The sequence below is a fragment of the Pristiophorus japonicus genome, chromosome 13 (assembly GCF_044704955.1).
Source record: "Pristiophorus japonicus isolate sPriJap1 chromosome 13, sPriJap1.hap1, whole genome shotgun sequence".
Lineage (NCBI taxonomy): Eukaryota > Metazoa > Chordata > Chondrichthyes > Pristiophoridae > Pristiophorus > Pristiophorus japonicus.
In genome coordinates, this window is record NC_091989.1 from 105,629,004 (window position 1) to 105,654,133 (window position 25,130).

The 25,130-nt window shown below is 46.5% G+C and overlaps 1 protein-coding gene across 4 annotated transcripts in view; it reads left to right on the forward strand.

Moving 5' to 3' along the window:
- The window catches only part of LOC139278726 (diacylglycerol O-acyltransferase 1-like), a 247,479-nt gene that overhangs the window by 62,954 nt on the left and 159,395 nt on the right, over positions 1-25,130 (forward strand). For all 4 annotated transcript variants that reach the window (XM_070897803.1, XM_070897804.1, XM_070897805.1 and 1 more), the window contains one exon: positions 23,614-23,666. In XM_070897803.1, coding sequence (XP_070753904.1) covers positions 23,614-23,666 — 53 coding nt within the window. The remainder of the gene's footprint in view (positions 1-23,613; positions 23,667-25,130) is intronic.

Here is a 25,130-nt window from a genome sequence, read left to right on the forward strand (position 1 = left end):
ATTTGATAACTTTCAGTAAATATATATTCCAGTGAGAAAGACAAACTCTAAAAGAAGGATGAACCATCCGTGGCTAACTAATGAAGTAATGGTAAGAGAGTCAAGGTTTATGGGGAGCGGGCAGCGAAGTGGAGTTAAGGCCAAGATCAGATCAGCCATGATCTTACTGAATGGCGGAGCAGGATCGAGGGGCCAAATGGCCTGTTCCTGCTCCTATTTCCTATGTTCTTAACCTCAAAAAACTCAAAAGATTTGTCAAACTTGATTTCCCTTCCATAAATTTGTGCTGATTCTGCCCAATCATGTTATTATTTTCTAAATGCTCTGTTACCACGTCCTTAATAATAGATTCTAGCATTTTCCCTACTACTGATATCTGGCTAACTGGTCCGTTGTTCCACATTTTCTCTCTCCCTCCTTTCTTAAATAGTGGGGGTACATTTGCTACCTTCCAATCCGCTGGAAGCGTTCTAGAATTTTGGAAGATGACAACCAATGTATCAGGTATCTCTATAGCCACCGCTTTTAAAACCGTAGGATGTAGGCCATCAGGTCCAGGTGATTTATCAGATTTCAGTCCCATTAATTTCCCTAGTACTATTTTTTACCAATACTAATTTATTTCAGTTCCTCATTCTCGCTAGACCCTCCACTATTTCTGGGAGATTTTTGCTTTGGCTTCCATGAAGTCAGACATGAAGTATTTGTTTAATTTCTCTGCCATTTCCTTATTCCCCATTATAATTTCTCCTGTCTCAGCCTGTAAGGGACCCACGTTTACTTTTGCTAATCTTTTCCTTTTTACATACCTATAGAGGCTTTTACAATCTGTTTTTATGTCTCTCACTAGATTACTCTCATATTCTATTTTTGCTTTCTTTATCAATTTCTTGGTCCTCTTTTGCTGAATTCTAAAGTCCTCCCAATCCTCAGCTTACCACTCTTTTTGGCAACATTATGGGCCCAAGTTTCCACAGGATTCCCGCCTGATTTTTAGGAGCAACTGGTGGAGAACGGACTATTTTAGAAATCGCAATTTTCCACATTTTTTTTTCTGCAGTTCTAGTCAGGTAGAACAGTTCTAGTTTAGAACAGAATTTTTTCTTCAAAAGGGGGCGTGTCCGGCCACTGACGCCCGATTTGAAAGTTTCCACAGTGAAAATGTACTCCAAACTAAAGTAGAATGGAGCCAGTGAAGATTTTTGTAGAACTGAAAAAACCTGTTCTACACATTAAAAAATCAGGCGCAGGTTACAAATTAGGTGTCCAGAACGAGGTGGGGGGAAGGGAGGGGAAGGGAACTCATTAAATTCGACAATAAATCCTTATTTATACTTCTACAAATATTATACAAATAAATCCAACCTGAATAAATATTTATAAGCCACGAAAAGATTAAATAAACCATCTTCCTACCTGTGTGAAAGTGCTTCAGCCAGGGAGAATTCTGCAGCCGTTCGTGCCGCTGAGCGGGAGGGGGAGCGAGAGAGAGAGAGAGAGGGGGGGGGGAGAGAGAGAGGGGGGGAGGGGGGGGGGAGAGAGAGAGGGGGGGGAGAGAGAGAGAGAGAGAGGGGGGGAGAGAGAGAGGGGAGAGAGAGAGAGGGGAGGGGGGGAGGGAGAGAGGGGAGGGGAGGGAGAGAGGAGAGGGGAGAGTGGGGGAGGGATAGAGGAGAGGGGGAGGGAGAGAGGAGAGGGGGAGGGAGGGAGGGAGAGAGAGAGGGGAGAGGGAGAGGGGAGGGGAGAGAGGGGGAGAGAGAGAGAGAGGGAGAGGAGGGGAGGGGAGAGAGGGGGAGAGAGAGAGAGAGAGAGAGAGGGAGGGAGGGAGGGAGGGAGAGAGAGAGGGAGGGAGGGAGGGAGAGAGAGAGGGGGGGCGTCGGGTCGGGGAACAGGAGCGCGGGTGGGGGGGAGCGGGTGTCGGGTCTCGGGTCGGTGCAGCGGGGGGGGGGGGGGAGCGGGTGTCGGGTCTCGGGGCGGGGGGGGAAGCGGATCTCGGGTCGTCGGGGGGAATGGCGGTGTCTGGTCGGGTCATGTCGGCGGGAGCGAGTGTTGAGTCTGGTCAGGCGGGGAGCAGGAGCTGGCCGTGGGAGGAGCCCCAGTGAAGCCATTGGGCCAGGGCTAGGGACTGCGTGCTTCGGGCCCCTCCCACACAGTTCGGCGCCTGGAGCTACTGCACTTGCGTGCCGACTATAGCGCGCATGTGACCTGGCTCCGCCCCCCCACAGCTCGTGCTGACTGCGCCAAGGGCCAGAGGACCTGTAAGTAGGTGCAGACTACCGAGGATTTTTTTAGGCCCAGCTCGGAGGGGCGCCCGTTTTTTTTCTTGTGGAAACTTGGACCCAATAAGCCTCTTCCTTTACTCTAATCTTTATTTTCTCTTGTTAGCCACAGTTTGACCATTTTTCCCAGGTTTTTTGTTCCTTTAGGGAATTTATTTTCATTGTGAATTATAAATTATTTCTTTAAATGTTTGCCATTGATTTTCTGCTGTCATATCTTTTAATCTAGTTTCCCAACCTACCTTAGCTAACTTGCCTCTCATACCTATGTAGTTTGCTTTGTTCAGGTTTAGGATCCTAGTTTCACTCTCAAACTCAACATAAAATCTTATCATATTATGATCACTGCTCCCCAGAGTCTCCTTTACTGCAAGATTATTAATTAACACTATTGCATTGCACAATAATAGATCTAAAATAGCCAATTGCCTCGTAAGTTCTTTGATATACTGATCTAGAAAACTATCTTGTATGCATTCCACTCATGACCCTAACCTCTTAATCGTACGTGATGCTTCTGAGGATGTGAGGTTAGTGGCTGCGCTGCATTGATGGGACCCTTGGGAAATACAGTGACACTCGTTTCAGTGAAGCCAATATCTTTTCAGGAGCTGCTTCTGATGTTAAGTCACTTACACATCCAGTATCTATTGGGTCTAAACTAGTATCCGCATGAGCACTCGTGCTTTAAATTACATTTGTCAACCTAGTGAGGTCATTAAAACATTTCCACTACTGAATAGCTGGCACATCTTTTGTCTGCACCATGATTCCCCGGGTGCCAAACAGCCTTTGCTTTCTTGAATTTGCCTCCACTAACATTATCTCCACTACTGCTTATGAGGGTCATAGAAACTTGGTCATTGCAGACCAGTTAAAGGTTAAAAGCCTTTTAACTGCTGCTGCTAACCGCTGTTTCCCTCCCTTTCGGCAGTGGAGAGCCATTCTAGAGCAGTACTCTCATATACTCCATTTGAAGTACTGTGTTCAGTTCTGGGCAGCGCACCGTAGGAAAGATATATTGGTCTTGGAAGGCATTCAGTGCAGATTCACCAAAATGGTACTGGGGCTTAAAGAGTTAAATTATGAGGACAGATTGCATAAACCTGGTTTATATTCCCTTGCGCTTATAAGGGTAAGTTAATCAAGGGGCTAGAATTTGACCAGATTTGCGACTGTTTTACCACCATTTTTTCACGGTAAAAGTGTGATTTTTGCTGCAAAAATTTTTTTCCGTCATTTTGCAATATTGGCCGGTGGTTTACCGTCCGCCTTTTTGCCATTTTTGTGACATCATTCGGCGTCAAACGCTCCGCTACTGCTATTTTTGAAAAATTGGCCAATACTGTCATTTTTAAATACCGCGAAAAAAAACGCCCAAAAAATGCAAGTCTTGCCAGGTTGAAGTCATGATGAAACCGGCGCTAATGGCGCCATAAAAACATAGAAAATAGGTGCAGGAGTAGGCCATTCGGCCCTTAGAGCCTGCACCACCATTCAATATAATCATGACTGATCATGCAACTTTAGTACCCCATTCCTGCTTTCTCTCCATTCCCCTTGATCCCTTTAGCCGTAAGGGCCACATCTAACTCCCTTTTGAATATATGTAATGAACCGGCCTCAATAACTTTCTGTGGTAGAGAATTCCACAGGTTCACAGCTCTCTGAGTGAAAAAGTTTCTCTTCATCTTGGTCCTAAATGGCTTACCCCTCATCCTTAGACCGTGGCCCCTGGTTCCTGACTTCCCCAACATCGGGAACATTCTTCCTGCATCTAATCTGTTCACTCCTGTTAGAATTTTATACGTTTCTATGAGATCCCCTCTCATTCTTCTAAATTCCAGTGAATATAATCCTAGTCGATCCAGTCTTTCTTCATATGTCAGTCCTGCCATCCCGGGAATCAGTCTGGTGAACCTTCGCTGCACTCCCTCAATAGCAAGAATGTCCTTCCTCAGATTAGGGGACCAAAACTGTACTCAATATGCAAGGTGTGGCCTCACCAAGGCCCTGTACAATTGCAGTAAGACCTCCCTGCTCCGATACTCAAATCCTCTCGCTATGAAGGCCAACATGCCATTTGCCTTCTTCACCGCCTGCTGTACCAGCATGTAAACTTTCAATGACTGATGTACCATGACACCCAGGTCTCATTGCACCTCCCCTTTTCCTAATCTGCCGCCATTCAGATAATATTCTGCCTTCGTGGTTTTGCCACCAAAGTGGATAACCTCACATTTATCTACAATATACTGCATCTGCCATGCATTTGCCCACTCACCTAACCCATCCAAATCACCCTGCAGCTTCATAGCATCCTCCTCACAGCTCACACTGCCACCCAGCTTAGTGTCATCTGCAAACTTGGATATATTACATGCAATTCCTTCGTCTAAATCATTAATGTATCTTGTAAATAACTGGGGACCCAGCACTGAACCTTGTGGTACCCCACTAGTCACTGCCTGCCATTCTGAAAAGGACCCGTTTATTCCTACTCTTTGCTTCCTATCTGCCAACCAGTTCTCTATCCATGTCAATACATTACTCTCAATACCATGTGCTTTAATTTTGCACACTAATCTCTTGTGTGGGACCTTGTCAAAAGCCTTTTGAAAGTCCAAATACACCATATCCACTGGTTCTCCCTTGTCCATTCTATTAGTTACATCCTCAAAAAATTCTGGAAGATTTGTCAAGTATGATTTCCCTTTCGTAAATCCATGCTGACTTGGACCGATCCTGTCACTGCTTTCCAAATGCGCTGCTATTATGTCTTTAATAATTGATTCCAACATTTTCCCCACTACCGATGTCAGGCTAACCCATCTATAATTCCCTGTTTTCTCTCTCTCCCTCCTTTTTTAAAAAGTGGGATTACATTAGCTACCCTCCAATCCATAGGAACTGATCCAGAGTCTATAGAATGTTGTCAAATGACAACCAATGCATCCATTATTTCTAGGGCCACTTCCTTAAGTACTCTGGGATGCAGACTATCAGGCCCTGGAGATTTATCGGCCTTCAATTCCATCAATTTCCCTAACACAATTTCCTGACTAATAAGGATTTCCTTCAGTTCCTCCTTCTCGCTAGACCCTCGGTCCCCTAGTATTTCCGGAAGGTTATTTGTGTCTTCCTTAGTGAAGACAGAACCAAAGTATTTGTTCAATTGGTCTGCCATTTCTTTGTTCCCCATTATAAATTCACCTGATTTTGACTGCAAGGGATTTCACATATCTGTAGAAGCTTTTTCAGTCAGTTTTATGTTCTCTGCAAGCTTACTCTCATACTCTATTTTCCCCCTCCTAATTAAACCCTTTGTCCTCCTCTGCTGAATTCTAAATTTCTCCCAGTCCTCAGGTTTTCTGCTTTTTCTGGCCAATTTATATGCCTCTTCCTTGGATTTAACATTATCCCTAATTTCCCTTGTTCGCTACTGTTGAGCCACCTTCCCCGTTTTATTTTTATGCCAGACAGGAATGTACAATTGTTGAAGTTCATCCATCTTTAGATCTTTAAATGTCTGCCATTGCCTATCCACCGTCAACCCTTTAAGTATCATTTGCCAGTCTATCCTAGCCAATTCACGTCTCATACCATCAAAGTTACCTTTCTTTAAGTTCAGGATCCTAGTCTCTGAATTAACTGTGTCACTCTCCATCTTAATGAAGAATTCTACTATATTATGGTCACTCTTCCCCAAGGGGCCTCACACAACAAGATTGCTAATTAATCCTCTCTCATTACACAACACCCAGTCTCGGATGGCCAGCTCTCTGTTTGGTTCCTTGACATATTGGTCTAGAAAACCATCCCTTATACACTCCAGGAAATCCTCCTCCACCGTTTTGCTACCAGTTTGGTTAGCCCAATCTATATGTAGATTAAAGTCACCCATGATAACCTCTGTACCTTTATTGCACGCATCCCTAATTTCATGTTTGATGTCATTCCCACCCTCACTACTACTGTTTGGTAGCCTGTACACAACTCCGACTTGAAAAACGGAGCTACAATTCAGTGAATTAAAACATTTGGGGGGAAGGCTGCGTTTTACACTTTGAGAGTTTTGAGAGTTTATACTTTGTTTTTAAGGACATTAAAAATAATGGGACCTATGCTATCTCTGCCATTATTGCTGGCTACTTTTTCTATGTAGCAGAGATCTGAAAGAAGGCTTATTCAACAGCATTATCAGCGTAACCAAAGAGCTCGCAGACGTATGGGGTGGAGGCCTTATCCTCCACAAGTTTTCAGGAACAGCACTCATACCTGCATCTGTCTGAGGCACAGTGCGTAAGAAGGCTGCGCCTTGAAAAGCGGAGGTCACATAGATATGCCAGCTCATAAAGGCAGAAGTACAGCCTGTCATGTATGTAACCTTTATGTAACAACACTGCAATACTGTATATACGTAAGAAATGCACACCTTGACCAGGGGGTGAACTTGTGGGAGACACTCCTCACCTGGTCACCCAGGTATATAAAGGGAGGTCCCACGCAGGGTCATCACTTCTTGGTCCTGTGAATAAAGGTTCAGGTCATGGAGTGACCTTGTCCATAGAATGTGCCTCGTGTGGATTTGTGGTATTGTGTAAGGACTTTACATTGGCGACGAGAAACAGGAATCAACGACCCACGAGAATGGCCACCGGCAGCACAGATGAACGGTACTGTGTTGGTGAGGACTGGGACGATTTGATTGAGAGGCTCCAGCAGAGTTTTGTCATGAAGGACTGGCTGGGAGACGCTGCAGCCGACAAGCGAAGGGCTCATCTGCTGACCAGCTGTGGACCTAAGACTTACGCGCTCATGAAAGACCTGCTAGCACCCGAGAAACCAGCGGACAAAACCTTCGAAGAGCTCAGCAAACTACTCGGTGAGCACCTGAAACCGGCGAGCAGCGTACACATGGCCTGACACAGATTCTATGCACACCGACGTCGGGAAGGACAGAGCATAGCGGATTTCGTTGCGGACCTCCGGCGCTTGGCCAGCCTCTGTAAGTTCACAGTCGCCTGCAGGGGGGAGATGCTGAGGGATTTCTTTATTGAGGGCATTGGTCATGCTGGGATTTTCAGAAAGCTAATTGAGACCAAGGACTTGACCTTGGAAGCGGCGGCGTTGATGGCTCAGACTTTTATGGCGTGGGAGGAGGAAACCAAGATAATATTCGCGCGCAATTCTGCCTCCAACGTGGATCAGGGAGTCAATATCATAAATGTGACACAGAGCCCCGCAGGTAGGGAAGGGCAGTTCGAGACACCCCAGGCAGCAATAGACCCAAGAGTAAGTCTCCAACAGAGACAATGGCAGGCTGAACGGACATTTACGCCCCCCCAGTGGACAATGCGGCACGGGATGGGGCCATTGACACCCACTAACAGGGTGCTCAAGAGCAGTCAAAGGGACAATCAGCGAGGAAAGCCGTGCAACAGCTCTTTTGTTCACAACAATAGGAATCTCAGTTCATGCTGGAGGTGTGGGGGCAGACATGCTGCCAGGACTTGCAGGTTTCAACAGTTCGTCTGCAGAAATTGTAACCTCAGTGGCCATTTAGCCAGAATGTGCAGAAAGCCTGTAACCAGGCTAATATACGAGGCAGATAAACCAGATGAGGGGTCTGTGAGGCAGGATGATGCCTGGGGCAAATCAATGGACGCTGAAGTTCAGCGGGTTCATGTCGCAAACATTCACAGCTCATATACCAAAACACCACCTATGATGATGAAAGTCCTATTAAATAGCATCCCTGTATGCATGGAGCTGGACACGGGGGCCAGCCAGTCACTCATGAGTGTTCAACTTCGAAAAGCTGTGGCCACTCAAAGCCAGCCGACCCAAACTAGAACGCATTGAGACTCAATTACGGACGTACACCAAAGAAATCATTCCAGTGCTAGGCAGTGCAATGTTGGCGGTCACACACAATGGATCGGTAAACTGGCTGCCGCTCTGGATTGTCCCGGGCAATGGTCCCGCACTGTTGGGAAGGAACTGGTTAGCTGAGATGAACTGGAAATGGGGGGATGTGCACGCCATGTCATCTGTGGAGCGAAGTTCATGCTCACAGGTCCTACAGCAATTTGAGTCACTATTTCAACCTGGCGTCGGGATGTTCAAAGGTACGAAAGTAGTGATATGCATCACCTCGGATGCCAGACCAGTGCACCACAAAGCCAGAGCTGTGCCGTATGTGATGCGGGAGAAAATTGAGAGCGAGTTGGACCGGTTGCTGAGAGAGGGCATCATCTCACCCGTTGAATTCAGCAACTGGGCAAGCCCCATCGTTCCCGTCCTAAAAGCGGATGGCTCGGTCAGGATCTGTGGCGACTACAAGGCCACCATCAACCAGGTGTCCCTACAAGACCAATACCCACTCCCGAGAGCGGAGGACCTTTTTGCCACGCTGGCAGGCGGCAAGCTGTTCACCAAGTTGGACTTCACTTCAGCCTATATGACCCAAGAACTGGCCGACAAATCTAAACTACTGACCACCATCACCACTCACAAGGGACTGTTTGTTTACAACAGGCGTCCATTTGGCATTCGATCAGCGGCCGCGATTTTTCAAAGAAACATGGAAAGCCTGCTCAAATCCATTCATGGAACAATTGTATTTCAGGGCGACATCCTCATCACCGGTCGTGACACCGAGGAACACCTCCACAACCTGGAGGAGGTGCTACGCTGACGGGACCGGGTAGGCCTGCGACTCAAGAGTCTAAATGTGTGTTTTTGGCTCCCGAGTTCGAGTTTCTGGACAGGAGGGTTGCTGCAGACAGGATTCGGCCTACCGAACCCAAAACAGAGGTGATTCGATGAGCGCCCAGGCCCTGCAACACATCGGAGTTGCGTTCATTTCTGGGACTCTTGAACTATTTCGGGAACTTTCTGCCGAACTTAAGCATATTGTTGCAGCCACTACACATGCTCCTGCGTAAGGGTTGTGATTGGTTTTGGGGGGACTGTCAGGAACAGGCTTTCAATCGGGCGCAGAAACTACTTTGTTCAAATAAATTGTTGATCCTGTACGACCTCCGTAAGAAATTGGTTCTGACATGTGATGCATCGTCCTATGGGGTTGGGTGCGTGTTGCAGCAGGGTATCGCTGAGGGCCAACTACAACCTGTGGCTTATGCCTCTAGGTCGCTCTCAAGCTGAACGGGGTTATGGGATGAACATAAGAACATAAGAATTAGGAACAAGAGTAGGCCATCTTGCCCCTCGAGCCTGCTCCGCCACTCAACAAGATCATGGCTGATCTGGCCGTGGACTCAGCTCCACTTACCCGCCCGCTCCCCATAACCCTTAATTCCCTTATTGGTTAAAAATCTATCTATCTGTGATTTGAATACATTCAATGAGGTAGCCTCAACTGCTTCCCTGGGCAGAGAATTCCACAGATTCACAACCCTCTTGGAGAAGAAATTCCTTCTCAACTCTGTTTTAAATTGGCTCCCCCGTATTTTGAGGCCGTGCCCCCTAGTTCTAGTCTCCCCGACCAGTGGAAACAACCTCTCTGCCTCTATCTTGTCTCTCCCTTTCATGATTTTAAATGTTTCTATAAGATCACCCCTCATCCTTCTGAACTCCAATAAGTAAAAACCCAGTCTACTCAATCTATCATCATAAGGTAACCCCCTCATCTTCGGAATCAGCCTAGTGAATCGTCTCTGTACCCCCTCCAAAGCTAGTATATCCTTCCTTAAGTAAGGTGACCAAAACTGCAAGGACCCCCAGGTCCCTCTGCACCACAGCATGTTGTAATTTCTCCCCATTCAAATAATATTCTCTTTTACAGTTTTTTTCTCCAAGGTGGATGACCTCACATTTTCCGACATTGTATTCCATCTGCCAAACCTTAGCCCATTCGCTTAACCTATCTAAATCTCTTTGCAACCTCTCTGTGTCCTCTACACAACCCGCTTTCCCACTAATCTTTGTGCCACATGCAAATTTTGTTACACTACACTCTGTCACCTCTTCCAGGTCATCTATGTATATTGTAAACAGTTGTGGTCCCAGCACCGATCCCTGTGGCACACCACTAACCACCGATTTCCAACCCGAAAAGGACCCATTTATCCCGACTCTCTGCTTTCTGTTAGCCAGCCAATTCTCTATCCATGCTAATACATTTCCTCTGACTCCGCAAACCTTTATCTTCTGCAGTAATCTTTTGTGTGGCACCTTATCAAATGCCTTTTGGAAATCTAAATACACCACATCCATCGGTACACCTCTATCCACCATGCTTGTTATATCCTCAAAGAATCCCAGTAAATTAGTTAAACATGATTTCCCCTTCATGAATCCATGCTGCATCTGCTTGATTGCACTATTCCTATCTAGATGTCCCGCTATTTCTTCCTTAATGATAGCTTCAAGCATTTTCCCCACTACAGATGTTAAACCAACCGGCCTATAGTTACCTGCCTTTTGTCTGCCCCTTTTTTAAACAGAGCCGTTACATTAGCTGCTTTCCAATCCGCTGGTACCTCCCCAGAGTCCAGAGTATTTTTGTAGATTATAACGAATGCATCTGCTATAACTTCCGCCATCTCTTTTAATACCCTGGGATGCATTTCATCAGGACCAGGGGACTTGTCTGCCTTGAGATCCATTAGCCTGTCCAGCACTACCCCCCCCTAGTAATAGTGATTATCTCAAGGTCCTTCCTTCCCACATTCCCGTGACCAGCAATTTTTGGCATGGTTTTTGTGTCTTCCACTGTGAAGACTGAAGCAAAATAATTGTTTAAGGTCTCAGCCATTTCCACATTTCCCATTATTAAATCCCCCTTCTCATCTTCTAAGGGACCAACATTTACTTTAGTCACTTTTTTCCGTTTTATATATCGGTAAATGCTTTTACTATCTGTTTTTATGTTTTGCGCAAGTTTACTTTCGTAATCTATCTTTCCTTTCTTTATTGCTTTCTTAGTCATTCTTTGCTGTCGTTTAAAATTTTCCCAATCTTCTAGTTTCCCACTAACCTTGGCCACCTTTTTCGCTATGGTTTTTAATTTGATACTCTCCTTTATTTCCTTGGTTATCCACGGCTGGTTATCCCTTCTCTTACTGCCCTTCTTTTTCACTGAATATATTTTTGTTGAGCGCTATGAAAGAGCTCCTTAAAAGTCCTCCACTGTTCCTCAATTGTGCCACTGTTTAGTCTGTGTTTCCAGTCTACTTTAGCCAACTCTGCCCTCATCCCACTGTAGTCCCCTTTGTTTAAGCATAGTACGCTCGTTTGAGACACTACTTCCTCACCCTCAATCTGTATTACAAATTCAACCATACTGTGGTCACTCATTCCGAGAGGATCTTTTACTAGGAGATCGTTTATTATTCCTGTCTCATTACACAGGACCAGATCTAAGATAGCTTGCTCCCTTGTAGGTTCTGTAACATACTGTTCTAAGAAACAATCCCGTATGCATTCTATTAATTCCTCCTCAAGGCTACCCCATGCGATTTGAGTTGACCAATCGATATGTCGGTTAAAATCCCCCATGATTACTGCCATTCCTTTTTCACATGCCTCCATTATTCCCTTGATTATTGTCCGCCCCACCGTGAAGTTATTATTTGGGGGCTTATAAACTACGCCCACCAATGACTTTTTTCCCCTTACTATCTTTAATCTCCACCCACAATGATTCAACATTTTGTTCATTAGGGCCAATATCGTCTCTCACAACTGCCCTGATATCATCCTTTATTAACAGAGCTACCCCACCTCCTTTCCCTTCTTGTCTATCTTTCCGAATTGTCAGATACCCCTGTATGTTTAATTCCCAGTCTTGGCCACCCTGCAACCACGTTTCTGTAATGGCCACCAAATCATACCCATTTGTAATGCTTTGTGCCGTCAACTCATTTTCTTTGTTTCGAATGCTGCATGCGTTTAGGTAAAGTGTTTTAATACTAGTTTTTAAACCATGATTTTTAATTTTGACCACTCCTGCAGCCCCTTTATATTCAAACATATTGTCCCTTCCTATCACCTTGTGGTTTACACTTACCCCAGTGCTACTCTGCTCTGTTGCGTTCTGCCTTTTGCATCCTTTCTTGGGGTTCTGTTCATCTGAGCTCTCACCCACTCTAACTAGCTCAGAGCCCTCTCCTGGGTTCCCATCCCCCTGCCAAGCTAGTTTAAAGCCCTCCCAACTGCACTATCAAAACCACCTGCGAGAACATTGGTCCCGTCTCTGTTGAGGTGTAACCTGTCCTACTTGTACAGGTCCCACCTACCCCAGAAGCGGTCCCAATTGTTCAGGAAACTAAAGCCCTCCCTCCTACACCAATGCCCCAGCCACATATTTATCTGACGAGCCTTCCTATTTCTACCCTCACTATTATGTGGCACTGGCAGTAATCCCGAGATTACCACCTTTGAGGTCCTGGCTTTCAATCTTACTCCTAGCTACCTAAGCTCAGCTTTCAGGACCACACCCCTCTATTTGCCTATGTCGTTGGTACCAATGTGGACCACAACCACTGGCTGTTCCCCTTCTCTCCCCAGAATGCCCTGCAGTCGCACAGTGACATCATTGACCCTTACACCAGGGAGCAAAACACCATCCTGATGTCACTTTTTCTGCCGCAGAAGCGCCTATCTGCTCCCCTAACTATTGAATCTCCTATCACTATAGCCCTTCCCGTCTTCTTCCTCCCACCCTGTGCAGCTGAGCCACCCACAGTGCTGTGGACTTGGCCCTGGCTGCACTCCCCAGAGACATCACCGCCCTCGCCAGTAGTCAGAACAGAGTACCGGTTGGAGAGTGGGTTAGCCTCAGGGGACTCCTGCACTACCTGCCTCGCCATACTCTTGTGTGCGGCGGTCACCCATTCCCTATCCTCCTGTACCCTTTTAATCTGTGGGGTGACCAACACCTGAAACGAGCTATCCACGTACCTCTCGTTCTCTCGGATGCTCCTCAGTGCCTCCAGTCCTCGCTCAAGCTCCGAGACTCGGCGCTCGAGTTGGAGGAGCTGGAGACACTTCCTGCACATGTCGTCATCCCCGTTGCGGGAAGCATCCAGGAATTCCCACATGGCACAGGTGTTGCATTCCATTTGAACGAGCTGCCCTGCCATCTCACTAGTTACCCTTAAATGACCCAGCAAAAACACTGACTCCCACTACACACACTAAACAGCTATTTAGTAATTTATCCTCTTATCTATTAGAACACAAAATCAAAGAGATATACTCACCAGCCGATCAGCCAACCACTTACCAGATTGGCTGTGACTTCACTTTTTGATTTCTTGTCCCTCCTCCCCGCACTGCTCGCTCACCGACTGCCGCTGGGCCTTTGTCGGCCGCTGACCCCGGACTGCCGCTGACGCTGCTCATCCCCGCACTCTTTGTCTGCAGCTGGTTGGGCTGGTCTCTGGGCCTCTGTCTCCTACTCTTGCACGCCTTATCAGCTGCTCTAGTGTCAGCACTGGTAGGAAAAACAAGACAAAACAGTACCAGCCACCCCCACTTGCCCGAACTCGCCCACTTATCAAACTCACAAATGCCACTCTATGCTGCTGCACTCTGTGCTCTGCACGAGCTGCCTCTTTTTAACTGCATCTAGGTCAGCTGACTCACTACTGGTCAGTCGTTTACAGAACTGGTTTTAACTAGCTGCTAATTGCCTCCTACTGGAGAGTTACCTTGTTTTTCTCTGCCTAAACCTGAAAGAATCCCACCTATTTAACTTTTCTCCTTTAAATTAAACTGCTACTTACTTAGAAGCTACTGGCAATTGCCACTAACAATTTACTCCAGTCTCCAAATGGTTTAAAGAGAATAACCCTTAAAACTCACCCACTTACCAAAATCACAAATGCCACTCTATGCTGCTGCACACCGTGCTCTGCACGAGCTGCCTCTTTTTGAGAAGGAAGCACTTGCATGTGTCTATGGGATGAAAAAGATGCATCAGTGCCTTTTTGGCAGGAGGTTCGAACTAGAAATGGACCACAAGCTGTTAACATCCTGCTGTCAGACAGCAAGGCCGTCAATGCCAATGCGTCAGCTCGCATACAGCGATGGGCTCTCACGCTGGCTGCGTATGACTACACCATCCGGCACCGGCCTGGCACCGAAAATTGCGCTGATGCGCTCAGCAGGCTTTCACTGGCCACCACCGAGGGGGCAGCGGAGCAAAGCGCTGAGATGGTCATGGCTGTCAATGCCTTTGACAGCACAGGCTCCCCCATCACAGCCTGCCAGATCAAAATCTGGACCAACAGAGATCCCCTCCTATCCTTGATTAAGAAATGTATCCTGACTGGGAATTGGGCGCCCGCACACGGAGCATGCCCTGAGGAGGTCAGACCGTTTCACAGACGGATGGATGAGCTCTCCATCCAAGCTGACTGCCTACTATGGGGCAGCCGGGTAGTCATGCCCCAGAGGGGCAGGGAAGCATTCATCAGGGAACTCCACAGCAAGCACCCGGGCATCGTGCTGATGAAGGCCATTGCCCGGTCACATGTGTGGTGGGCAGGAATTGATTCAGACCTGGAACATTGTGTTCGCAGTTGCATGACGTGTGCCCAGCTAGGTAATGCCCCCAGGGAGGCCCCGCTCAGCCCGTAGCCCTGGCCCACCAGGCCATGGCCACGTATTCACGTAGACTACGCGGGCCCGTTCATGGGAAAAATGTTTCTCATTGTGGTTGATGCGTACTCGAAATGGATCGAGTGCATCATTTTGAATTTGTGCACGACATCCACCACTGTGGAGAGTCTGCGCGCGGTCTTTGCGACCCAAGGCTTGCCGGGAATCCTTGTTAGCGATAATGGCCTATGTTTCACAAGTTACGAATTCTGGGAGTACATGTCGGTTAATGGCATTAACCATGTCAGGACAGCACCGTTCAAGCCGACCTCCAATGGCCAGGCGGAACGTGCGGTCCAAATCATAAAGCAAGGCATGCTCCAGATTCAAGGACCCTCCCTTTAATGCCGCCTATTGCGCCTCCTGCTGGCCTATAGGTCCCTACCGCACTCACTCATGGGGGTCCCGCCCGCGGAGCTACTCATGAAACGAACATTCAAAACTCGGCTGTCCCTCATTCATCCAGTCCTGTCCGACATTGTTGAGGGCAAGCGCCAGTCCCAAAACGAGTACCATGATCAAAATTCAAGGGGGAGATGTATAGAAATTGATGACCCCGTATTTGTTCTCAATCACGCTTTGGGGCCCAAATGGCTTGAGGTTACTGTAATAGACAAAGAGGGGAATAGGGTCATAGTGGTTAAACTTAACAATGGGCAGATATGCCGCAAGCATCTGGACCAAGTCAAAAAAACGGTTCAGCATGGACACTGGAGAACCTGAGGAAGATCATGAGATGGTATTCACACCACCGCCAGTGAACAAGCAACAAGAACATTCAGCAGCATGCACAGTCCCTGCGGTCAGCCCTGACAGGCCGGAATCACCACAGGTGACAGACACCCATACTAAGGCTCAACAACCAGAGCCTCAACTGTGGCGCTCCACGAGAGAGCGCAGACCACCCGAGAAACTTAACCTATGATCCCAATAAGATGTTGAGGGGGAGGTGATGTCATGTATGTAACCTTTATGTAACAACACTGCAATACTGTATATACGTTAGAAATGCACACCTTGACCACAGGGGGTGAACTTGTGGGAGACACTTCTTGGTCCTGTGAATAAAGGTTCAGGTCATGGAGTGACCTTGTCCATAGAATGTGCCTCGTGTGGATTTGTGATATTGTGTAAGGACTTTACACAGTCCACATGTGTGAGGAGGACTGCACTTCCTGTCGAGGTGAAGGTGACTGCGGCACTTGCCTTTAGCAGGAGACATATGCTCCATCTCGCAGTTTGCTACACATTGCTGCATTCGCCAGGTGACTTCTGCACTGTATGCACGCAGGAAGGACTTCATAAACTTATCAATGACCATGGAGGCACAGAATGAGAGGGCTATAGGCTTTGCACGAATTGCTAGCTTCCCGAAGGTACAGGCTGCATTTGACTGTATGCACATCACTCTGCGAGCACCTTTTAAGGATCCAGAGGTTTACCGAAACCAAAAGGGATTCCACTCGCTGAACCTGCAGATCGTCTGCAACCATACTCAGTGCATCATGGCAGTAAAAATGCACAATTTTCAGGGAGAATCCATGGCGCTTTCATCTTGCGTGAGAGCACTGTCTCACAGCTCTTTGAGCTTCAGCCAGAAGGCTAGAGCTGGATGCTGGGGGACAAAGGTTATGATCTCGCTGCCTGGCTCATGACCCCGCCCTCTGCAACCCTCAGACAGAAACCGAGCATCGCTACAATAACAGCCACATAGCCACGCTCAACATTGTCGAGAACGCTTCCGATGCTTGGACCACTCTGGCGGCTGCCTGCAATACTCCACTCAGCAGGTCTCTGAGTTCATTGTTGTGTGCTGCATGCTACACAACTTAGCCATCATGAAGGGACAGGATTTGCAACTGGGGATTGCAGAACCACCTCAGGAGAGAGGGGTGGAGGACCGAGGACGAGGAACTCATGCCACCACTACCCCCATGTCGACAGTGGAGGAGGCCTCGAGGAGCGTTCCTCACTGCAAAAGTCTTAAGTCAGCAGCTGCTAATTCAACGCTTTGCATGAACGCTGAACGGCATGTTTCATCATTGACTGCCCACTCTATTCCACCATGTTGACTATTTCCGCCTGTTATTCTGAAAATGAGACACTGTACAAGTTTGGTTTAGGTGAAAAAATAATTTTACATTTATTAAACATTTGTACAGTGGATAGTAATGAAACTTTGTAAACATTAATTTAGTAACTTCAATAAAATTTTTGAATGTTAAAACTTTTGAAATGTAAACTTTACTTAAATAACAGAAAAACAACAACTAAAGAACAACAAAACAACAACCCCTGCAGCAAACATTCTTCAGCTGCAGCCACCTTTACCCCTCTAATTTGAACCCCTCTGCCCCCATTGATTCTTGCCCTTGCCCCTATCCCTATCCCTACCCACATTGGGTCCAAGATGTTTTGCAGCAACATGCACAGCGTGCTGCTGTTATTAGGGGAGAGATGTAGGAGACACCATTGGACCCCCTGGAGAAGCTGGGGCTGTGGAAGGCCCGGCTTCTGAGTGGCAAGGCTGTTGCTCAGCCTCACCACTCACTGGTGCTGTCAGTCTGAGTGGCATGACACTAGGGACTGGAGTACCATGAGTCGAGACCGTCAATTGCCACTGGGCATTGACAACCTCGGTGTTCTGCCTTGTTGCCACCACAAGCTGCGAAAAACCCTCCCTTATGTCCGCAGATAGTGCTGCAATGTTTGCGGAGATCCCACCCATGACCTTGAGGAGCTGTCGGATGAGCTAGATGCTCTCCCCAGTCAGTCCCACCAAATCCATTTGCTTGTCTTTCCTTCGGCAGAGCGTCCACACAGACGGCATACGGGCTTCTGCTCTGGTTGTGCTTTGCTGGAACCCAGGACCTCGGATGCTGCATACCCATGGAATGTGCCGATGTCCTCCTCCGACGAACTGCTGCCTGCAACTGAAGTCGGTAGTGCCTGCGTGGGCTCCGCCCCCCCCCCCCCCCATGGCACTTTATTCCTCCTCTTGCGCCTCCTCCTGTGGAGGTTTCTCAGCAGGGCTGAGGTCAGTGTCCTCGACCATGGCATCCGTCGAGCTGGGGGCTTCCTCTACTGCATTTGATGACTCCACATCTGCAAAATAGAAAACAACAGACGACTGATTAGCAGCAGGGGAGGGAGCAGGATGACATCAGTAGGCTCACATAGCGCAGGCTCATTTGAAGGACCACCACTACTGCATTACATGTCGATGACTGACAGTACATTGCATTAATTAAACCCTAGCCCACAATCAGTACATCGCATAAACCGAAGCCTAGTCCACAGACAGTACATCACATAAACCGAAGCCTAGCCCACAGACAGTACATAACATTGAGCCAACCCAGACTGTGGTTTTTGCAGGACTTACTCTCACTCTCCAACATGGGGTCAGCACCTCCACAGGTAGTCGATCTCTGCGAGGCACCCATCTGACCTGCCACACAAGGTGGGTGAGTGGGATCAGTTTTGCCAGACCATCGCCTGTTTTCCGCTGCTCTCTGCAAGGATGACAATACAAAATTTTAACAGAGGGTCCTTTGCACTTGTAGCACACACAGATCGTCATCCAAGCACTTATATCATACGTGTGCATCTAATACAGTGCTCTGTTTATGGCCCTGGTAATTGCATGTGGTTCATCAGGAAAACATCGAAGTGCAGAAACATCTTTTAAGATGTCAAAAAGCAATCTTTATAATGTGTGATGATCATTCATGGCAAATAAGGTGCAACAATAAGCCTAACGATACCAACATCTGTCACATTTACAATTTAAGTAATTGGAGTGCATAAATAAAAATATGACTTACTCTGACGACCCTGCAATAGTCATTCCACCTCTTCCTGCATTGGACATGGTCCCTCTCGATAGAGTCCACTGAGGAAACCTGTTCAGCCACACTGTTCCACACACATTTGTCAGCAGATGGGTGTAGTTTTCAATGACCCTTCCTTGAAATCTCCCCCCATCTGCTTTCTACAGCAGTGATGAGTGAATTTCCTCGCCCTCTTCCTTGCTGAATCACACTGCATTTTAAATTTTTGATGAAATGTGTGATGAACACTGCTGGTTTAAATTTCCTCTCAAAAATGGCTGATTCAGCCCTGGATGTACTGCGCATTCACGGGTACACCCTGCATGTGACCTGGAAGGTGCCAGAAGGATTGGAAGAAAAAAATGGGCGAAAAAAAAAAAAATTTGTGCATGCGCAGAACGGGCATCATTTTTACCGCCGAAACATTGGGTTTCAGCGCACAAAAGTTTTTGAAAACGGTGCACTTTTACTGCTATAGCGTTCGTGAAATTTCTTCTCCCAGAGGGTTGTGAATCTGTGGAATTCTCTGCCCAAGGAAGCAGTTGAGGCTAGCTCATTGAATGTATTCAAGTCACAGATAGATAGATTTTTAACCAATAAGGGAATTAAGGGTTACAGGGAGCGGGCGGGTAAGTGGAGCTGAGTCCACGGCCAGATCAGCCATGATCTTGTTGAATGGCGGAGCAGGCTCGAGGGTCTAGATGGCCTACTCCTGTTCCTAATTCTTATGTTCTTATGTTCTTATATGTGGTGAGTGCTTATGTTATCCTTGATTATCATAGAAGGCTTATTCGACAGCATTATCAAGAGACACTACTAAGTTTTGTTTATTTAAAAAAATAATTTGCAGTTTATTAAACATTTGTACATTTGTACTTAACTTTAATAAAAAATGTTATATTAAACTTTAAACGTTTAAATTAACATCACTTAAATAACAATAAAAGAAGAACAAAAGAACAGCAAAACAACAACAACTTCAGCTGCAGCCACCTCTCCCCCCCACTCCCTTATTTAAAGACCACTGCACCACCCGCCCTTCTTGCCCTTGCCATTAGCTGTGCCCGTTACCGCAGGCTTAGCACTACTCCCAGTGAGCCCAAGCTTCTTATTAGTGTCTTGAATATGGCGCTCCACTTGTTAGGGGAAAGACTCGGAGACGACAATCCGGAAGGCCCGAATTCGGCCTCTTCGGCCTGTGGATCAACCTGCGGGATTGGAGTGGAAGTGGCATCACTTGATACCATCAATTGCCGTTGGGCAATGGTAGCCTGGGTGTGTTCCCACGTTGCAGCGACTATCTCTGACATGCCTGCAGATAGTGCTGCTATTCCTCCCGACATGCCCTCTCTAATGTCAGCAGATAGTGCTGCTATCTCTCCCTTGATCCCACCCATGGGCCTCAAGGATCGATTTGTAAGATAAACGCTTTCCCTACTCATTCTCATGGGCTCTACCACCTCCGTGGAGCCTGCTTTTCAGGAGAGTGCTGTTCAGGTCTCCTCGTCCTCCGTACAGATGAGCCTGTTGCTGCCCTGGATCTGCTTTCCTGCAACCCACTGGGACCCAGGACCTTGGAGAGTGGACATACCAAAAATGTCCCCTCGCACGTAGAGCTGTTGAAAATGCTTGGTACATCTGTAGCCTGCACCTCATCCAATTGCAGTATCACCATCTGATCATCCTCCTCATCCCATATATCCCCTCCCCATGAAAAATATTGTCGGCCCCCTGCTCCTCCTCATTCTCCTCCTCCTGATGGAAATTGTTCAGTATGGCCGAGGTCGTCAGGCTCATCCACTTCTGCTTCTGGTAAGGTAGCAGGGTCTTCTCTTTCATTATTGGATGTCTGTGAAACATCTGCAAAATATAACAGAACAAACGAATGGTTAGCAGTAGGGGAGGGGACAGGGTGACATGAGTAGGCTCACATAGCACAGGCTCATTGGAAGGACCACAACGAATGATAGTACATTGCATAAACCGAAGCATAGCCGACGGAGAGTACATCGCATAAACCGAAGCGTAGTCCACTTGTGTCAACCCAGACTGGATTTTGCAGAACTTATCCTCTCTCTGCAACCTGGGCCCAGCATCCGCACGGGTGGTCGATCTTTGGGGCCCACCAATAATACCTGCAATTCTACTTTCCAAGGCTGTTAGTGGGTGCACTCTTGGCGGACCTCCACCAGTTTTCGTCTGCTCTCAGTTATTGTCGGACACCTTCTTCTGCAAAGATGGCAATAGAAATTTTTTAAGAGAGGGGCCTTCTGCTCTCATGGTACACACAGATAGTCACCTTTACAATTCAAGTAATTGTAGTATGTAAATAAAAACATTACTTACTCTAACTGCTTGGCAATGGTCCTGCCACTTCTTCCGGCAATGCTGGGCAATGCTCCTGATGGATCTGATTGCGAAAACCTGTTCTGCAACACATTGCCAAGCTTGAGCTATTGCTACTGGTTTACCAGGACCCTTCTTGCCAATCTGGTGCCATCCTCTCCACAACGCCTACCAGGACCTCATTGGCATCTTGGTTACACTTCTTGGCCTTTTTCCTTTCCGAATCAGACTCTATTTTTCATTTTGCAGCTCCTGTGTGGAAGTACTCACAAATCTCCTGCAAGTGACAATGGTCTTTAAAAATGGCTGATCCAGACCAGGAAGTGTACTGCACATGCGTGGGCACACCTGTCACATGAAAAACGGACGATTTTGGGGTTTTTTGTGCATGCGCAGAACGGGCGTTATTTTTAACTCAAAAAAATTTAGCTCCATCCTTAAAAATGGTGGTATTTTAACGTTATGCCAAAATTTAAAAAACTTGACAAAACTTAGGCCTTATTTTTTTGGCGCTATTTCGGCATTAAAAAATTGGCCGTTATTCGCAAATAGCGCCAAAAAACGCTGTTATTCTTAAATGTGGAATTTCTAGCCCAGGGTGTAGTGGAATTCTGGAACTTGCTCTCCCCAAAATCTGTGGATGCTGGAGGTCAATTGAAATTAATAGATTGAAATTGATAGATTTTTGTTAGGCAAAGGTATCAAAGTATATGGAGAAAAGGCAGTAAATGGAGTTGGAGTACAGATAGCCATCATCTAAATAGAATGGTGCAACAGACCTGAATGACCAACTGCTGCTCCTATGTTCTATTGTTTTGTACTCTATAAACTTCAGAAAGTGTATTAATTGGAGAAAGTGGGGTGGATTTCTGCAGGGGTTCTCCTGATCGCTGCTGTAACTTCAGCAGGAGCTGCGATAATCCTAGAAAAGTGCCATAAACCCCATTTATAACGCTTCTCCAAGTTTTCTCCAGCTCTTCCACTGAATTTACAGAAAATGAGCAGGAGAACTTCCCCCAGTTTCTATCCTCATCCTAGGTTGAGTACATTTTCCGAACAAAAACTCGTTGAATTTTGAATCAAACAAAAGCTTCTAATTATCTCACCGGTTAGAAAATTTAAACATTCAAATTAAGCACAAAGAGAGAGAAACCTCACAGAGGAAGGCAGACATAGTACCTTTTCTCATCCAAACTTGTGTTATTTTATGTTGGATTTGAAAGGAATCAAACATCTTTGAGGTGAACAGGGAAGGTAGAAGAGATAGAGAAGGAGGGAAACTGGTTGAGGGTGAGGGATCTCTTGCTTCTGATCACCTGCATTTGGGAGAAGTGGGATTGAGGTGGAAGTGACTGGAGGATTAACGCTGAGATGAATGACAGAAAGCAAGGGGAAGGATACAGGATTGAGCGGGTAGTTCAAAAAGAATGGGGTAGTGATGAGAGTGAACGGTGGGTGGGAAAGGGAATGTGATGAGAGCAAGGGGCTGGTGAGCTGCATGAGCGATTGGAACAGGGAATGGAAAGGGAGATACTAAGGCCACATTTTCTCCACTGTCTGCACCCCAAATGCAATCTAACGGTGAAGAATAAAAGAATAGCAGAGATGCTTATAAAGCATCAAATGAGTATGTCGGAAGGAATTAAAAGAAAACTATTAAAAGGGCTAATAGGAATTACAGTTGCTAAGTCACCAAGCCTGGATAGTGCACGTTCCATAATATTATGTGGCATGAACAGAGGTACTGGGGCGAAGTTTGGGAGCGCCCTGTTTGGGGCGGTAATATTCGCGAGGCGGGACTTTCTGCGCTCGGTGCAGAAGACCCGTCCCGCAACCTAAATTGGGTTCACCTCCCCTGACAGCAAGTGGAGCGCAGTGTCGGACGCTCCACTTCCTGTCGGGGCCAGCTCAGGGGCCTACATTAGGCCACTGAGGATGCAGGGTGCCGTGGCCGCAGCCCGGCACTGAAAGGGAGTGCCAGGCTGCATGATTGAAGCACGAGCCCCCCGAAAATCGACACCGAGGCCGGACTGGTAAGTAGGAGGGCAGCGCAAAATGGCACCACGCACCTCCCCTTTAAATTTCGCCCAGCAAGCAGAGTGTGGCCTGGTTCGCGACCTGCGAGGCTGGCACTGATATGAGCTAATCAAGGACAATCAACATGGCCATGTTTGACTAACTTAATAGTATGCAAGTAAACTTCTTAGTAGATAGGCAAAATAATGCAGTGGATTTGATATATTTGGACTTTCAAAAATTGTTTGATGAATGCCACATAAGAGGCATTTAAGTATTAGGTCCATGCATTCAATTTAAAGTAATCCAAAGTAGAAATTGTTTAAAAAGGATCCCTTTAGTAAAGACTTTTAAACTATGAAAGAGAAATACACCATTTAGCCTTTGGTATGAATTTATGAACACCACCATTCAGTGAATGTTGGTGTGAGACAGTCATTCCGGTTAAAGTTTTTATTTATTTAAAACTCGAATCAAATCAGTAAGTGACCAAGTTTTCTCTCTTTCAGTGTCAAATGTATTTGTCCTTGCTGCTCTTCATATAGAAAAATCTCTATCAGCAGTAAGTGTACCTCTACTACTAAAATTCAGATTTATTTTATAAAATGTTGTTTCTTTGGAAGCAGAAACAAAGAAGTTAGTTTTAGTCCTTTACTGACCAATATTGAACCACAGATAAAGCTCCTTGCATTCATAGAGGGTGTCATTGACAAGCCTGCTCCTATCATAAAATCATAGAATATTGCAGCACAGAAGAAGGCCATCAGGTCTGTGCGGCTCTTTGAAAGAGCTATCCAATTTAGTCCCACATTCCAGCTTTTTCCCCATAACCCTGCAAATTACTCCTCTTCAAGTACATTTTCAATTGCCTTTTGAAAATTCCTATGGAATCTGATTCCATCACTCTTTGAGGCAGTGCATTCCAGATCTTAACAACCCTCTGTGTGAAAAAAATTCTCCTAATTTCCTCGCTAGTTCTTTTGCAAATTAATATAAATCTATGACCTCTGGTTACTGACCCACTTGCTAGAGGAAATAGTTTCTCTCTTCTTGTTCAATCAAAACCCCTCAATTTTGAATACCTCTATTAGGTCTCCCCTTAACCTTCTCTGCTCTAAAGAGAACAATCCCAGCTTTCCTAATTTCTTTAGAAACTGAAGTCCTTCATCCCTGGTATCATCCTGGTAAACCTCCTCTGTACCCGCTCCAAGGCCTTGACATCCTTCCTAAAGTATGGTGCCCAGAATTGTACACAATACTGCAGCTGAGGCCTAACCAATGATTTGAAAAGGTTTAGCATGACTTCCTTGTTTTTGTATTCAACGCTCCTATTTACAAAGGCAAGTATCTAAAAGCTTTCTTAATGACCTTATCAAATTGCCCTGCCACCTTCAAAGATTTGTGATATGCACCCCCAGGTTCCTCTGCTCTTGCACCCCCCCTTAAAATAGTACCATTTAGATTATGCTACATCTCCATGTTGTTCCTCCCAAAGTGCATCACTTCACATATATCCCCATTTTCTCCATCTGCTATCATCCTCCTCAGTACTACGTTGCCAAGTTTATATCATCCGCTAACTTCAAAATTGTACTCCCTATGCCCAAGTCAATGTTATTTATATATAACAAGAAAAGCAATGATTCTAATAGTGACCCATGGGGGACCCCACCATATACTTCTCTTCAGTCAGAAAAACATCCATTCACCATTACTCTCTGCCTCCGATCCCTTAGCCAATTACATACTGAAGTTACCACTGTCCCTTTAATACCATGTACTTCTATTTTACAAATAAGTTTGTTAAGTTGTACTTCATCAAAGTCCTTTTGAAAGTCCTGGCTGGATATTTGGTTCCTGGCTGCCTCTGTTTTCGTCCGGGAGGGGCGGCAATGGCGGCAGAGAGCATTTCTGGGCGGTTGGCCAGCTTCCAGCACCCCGGCAGGACCACCCGAGAGATGCGAGCCGGTGTGCAACGCCCTGGTTGCGACACTGGCTCAATATTTGATACTCGCCCGACCCGCAG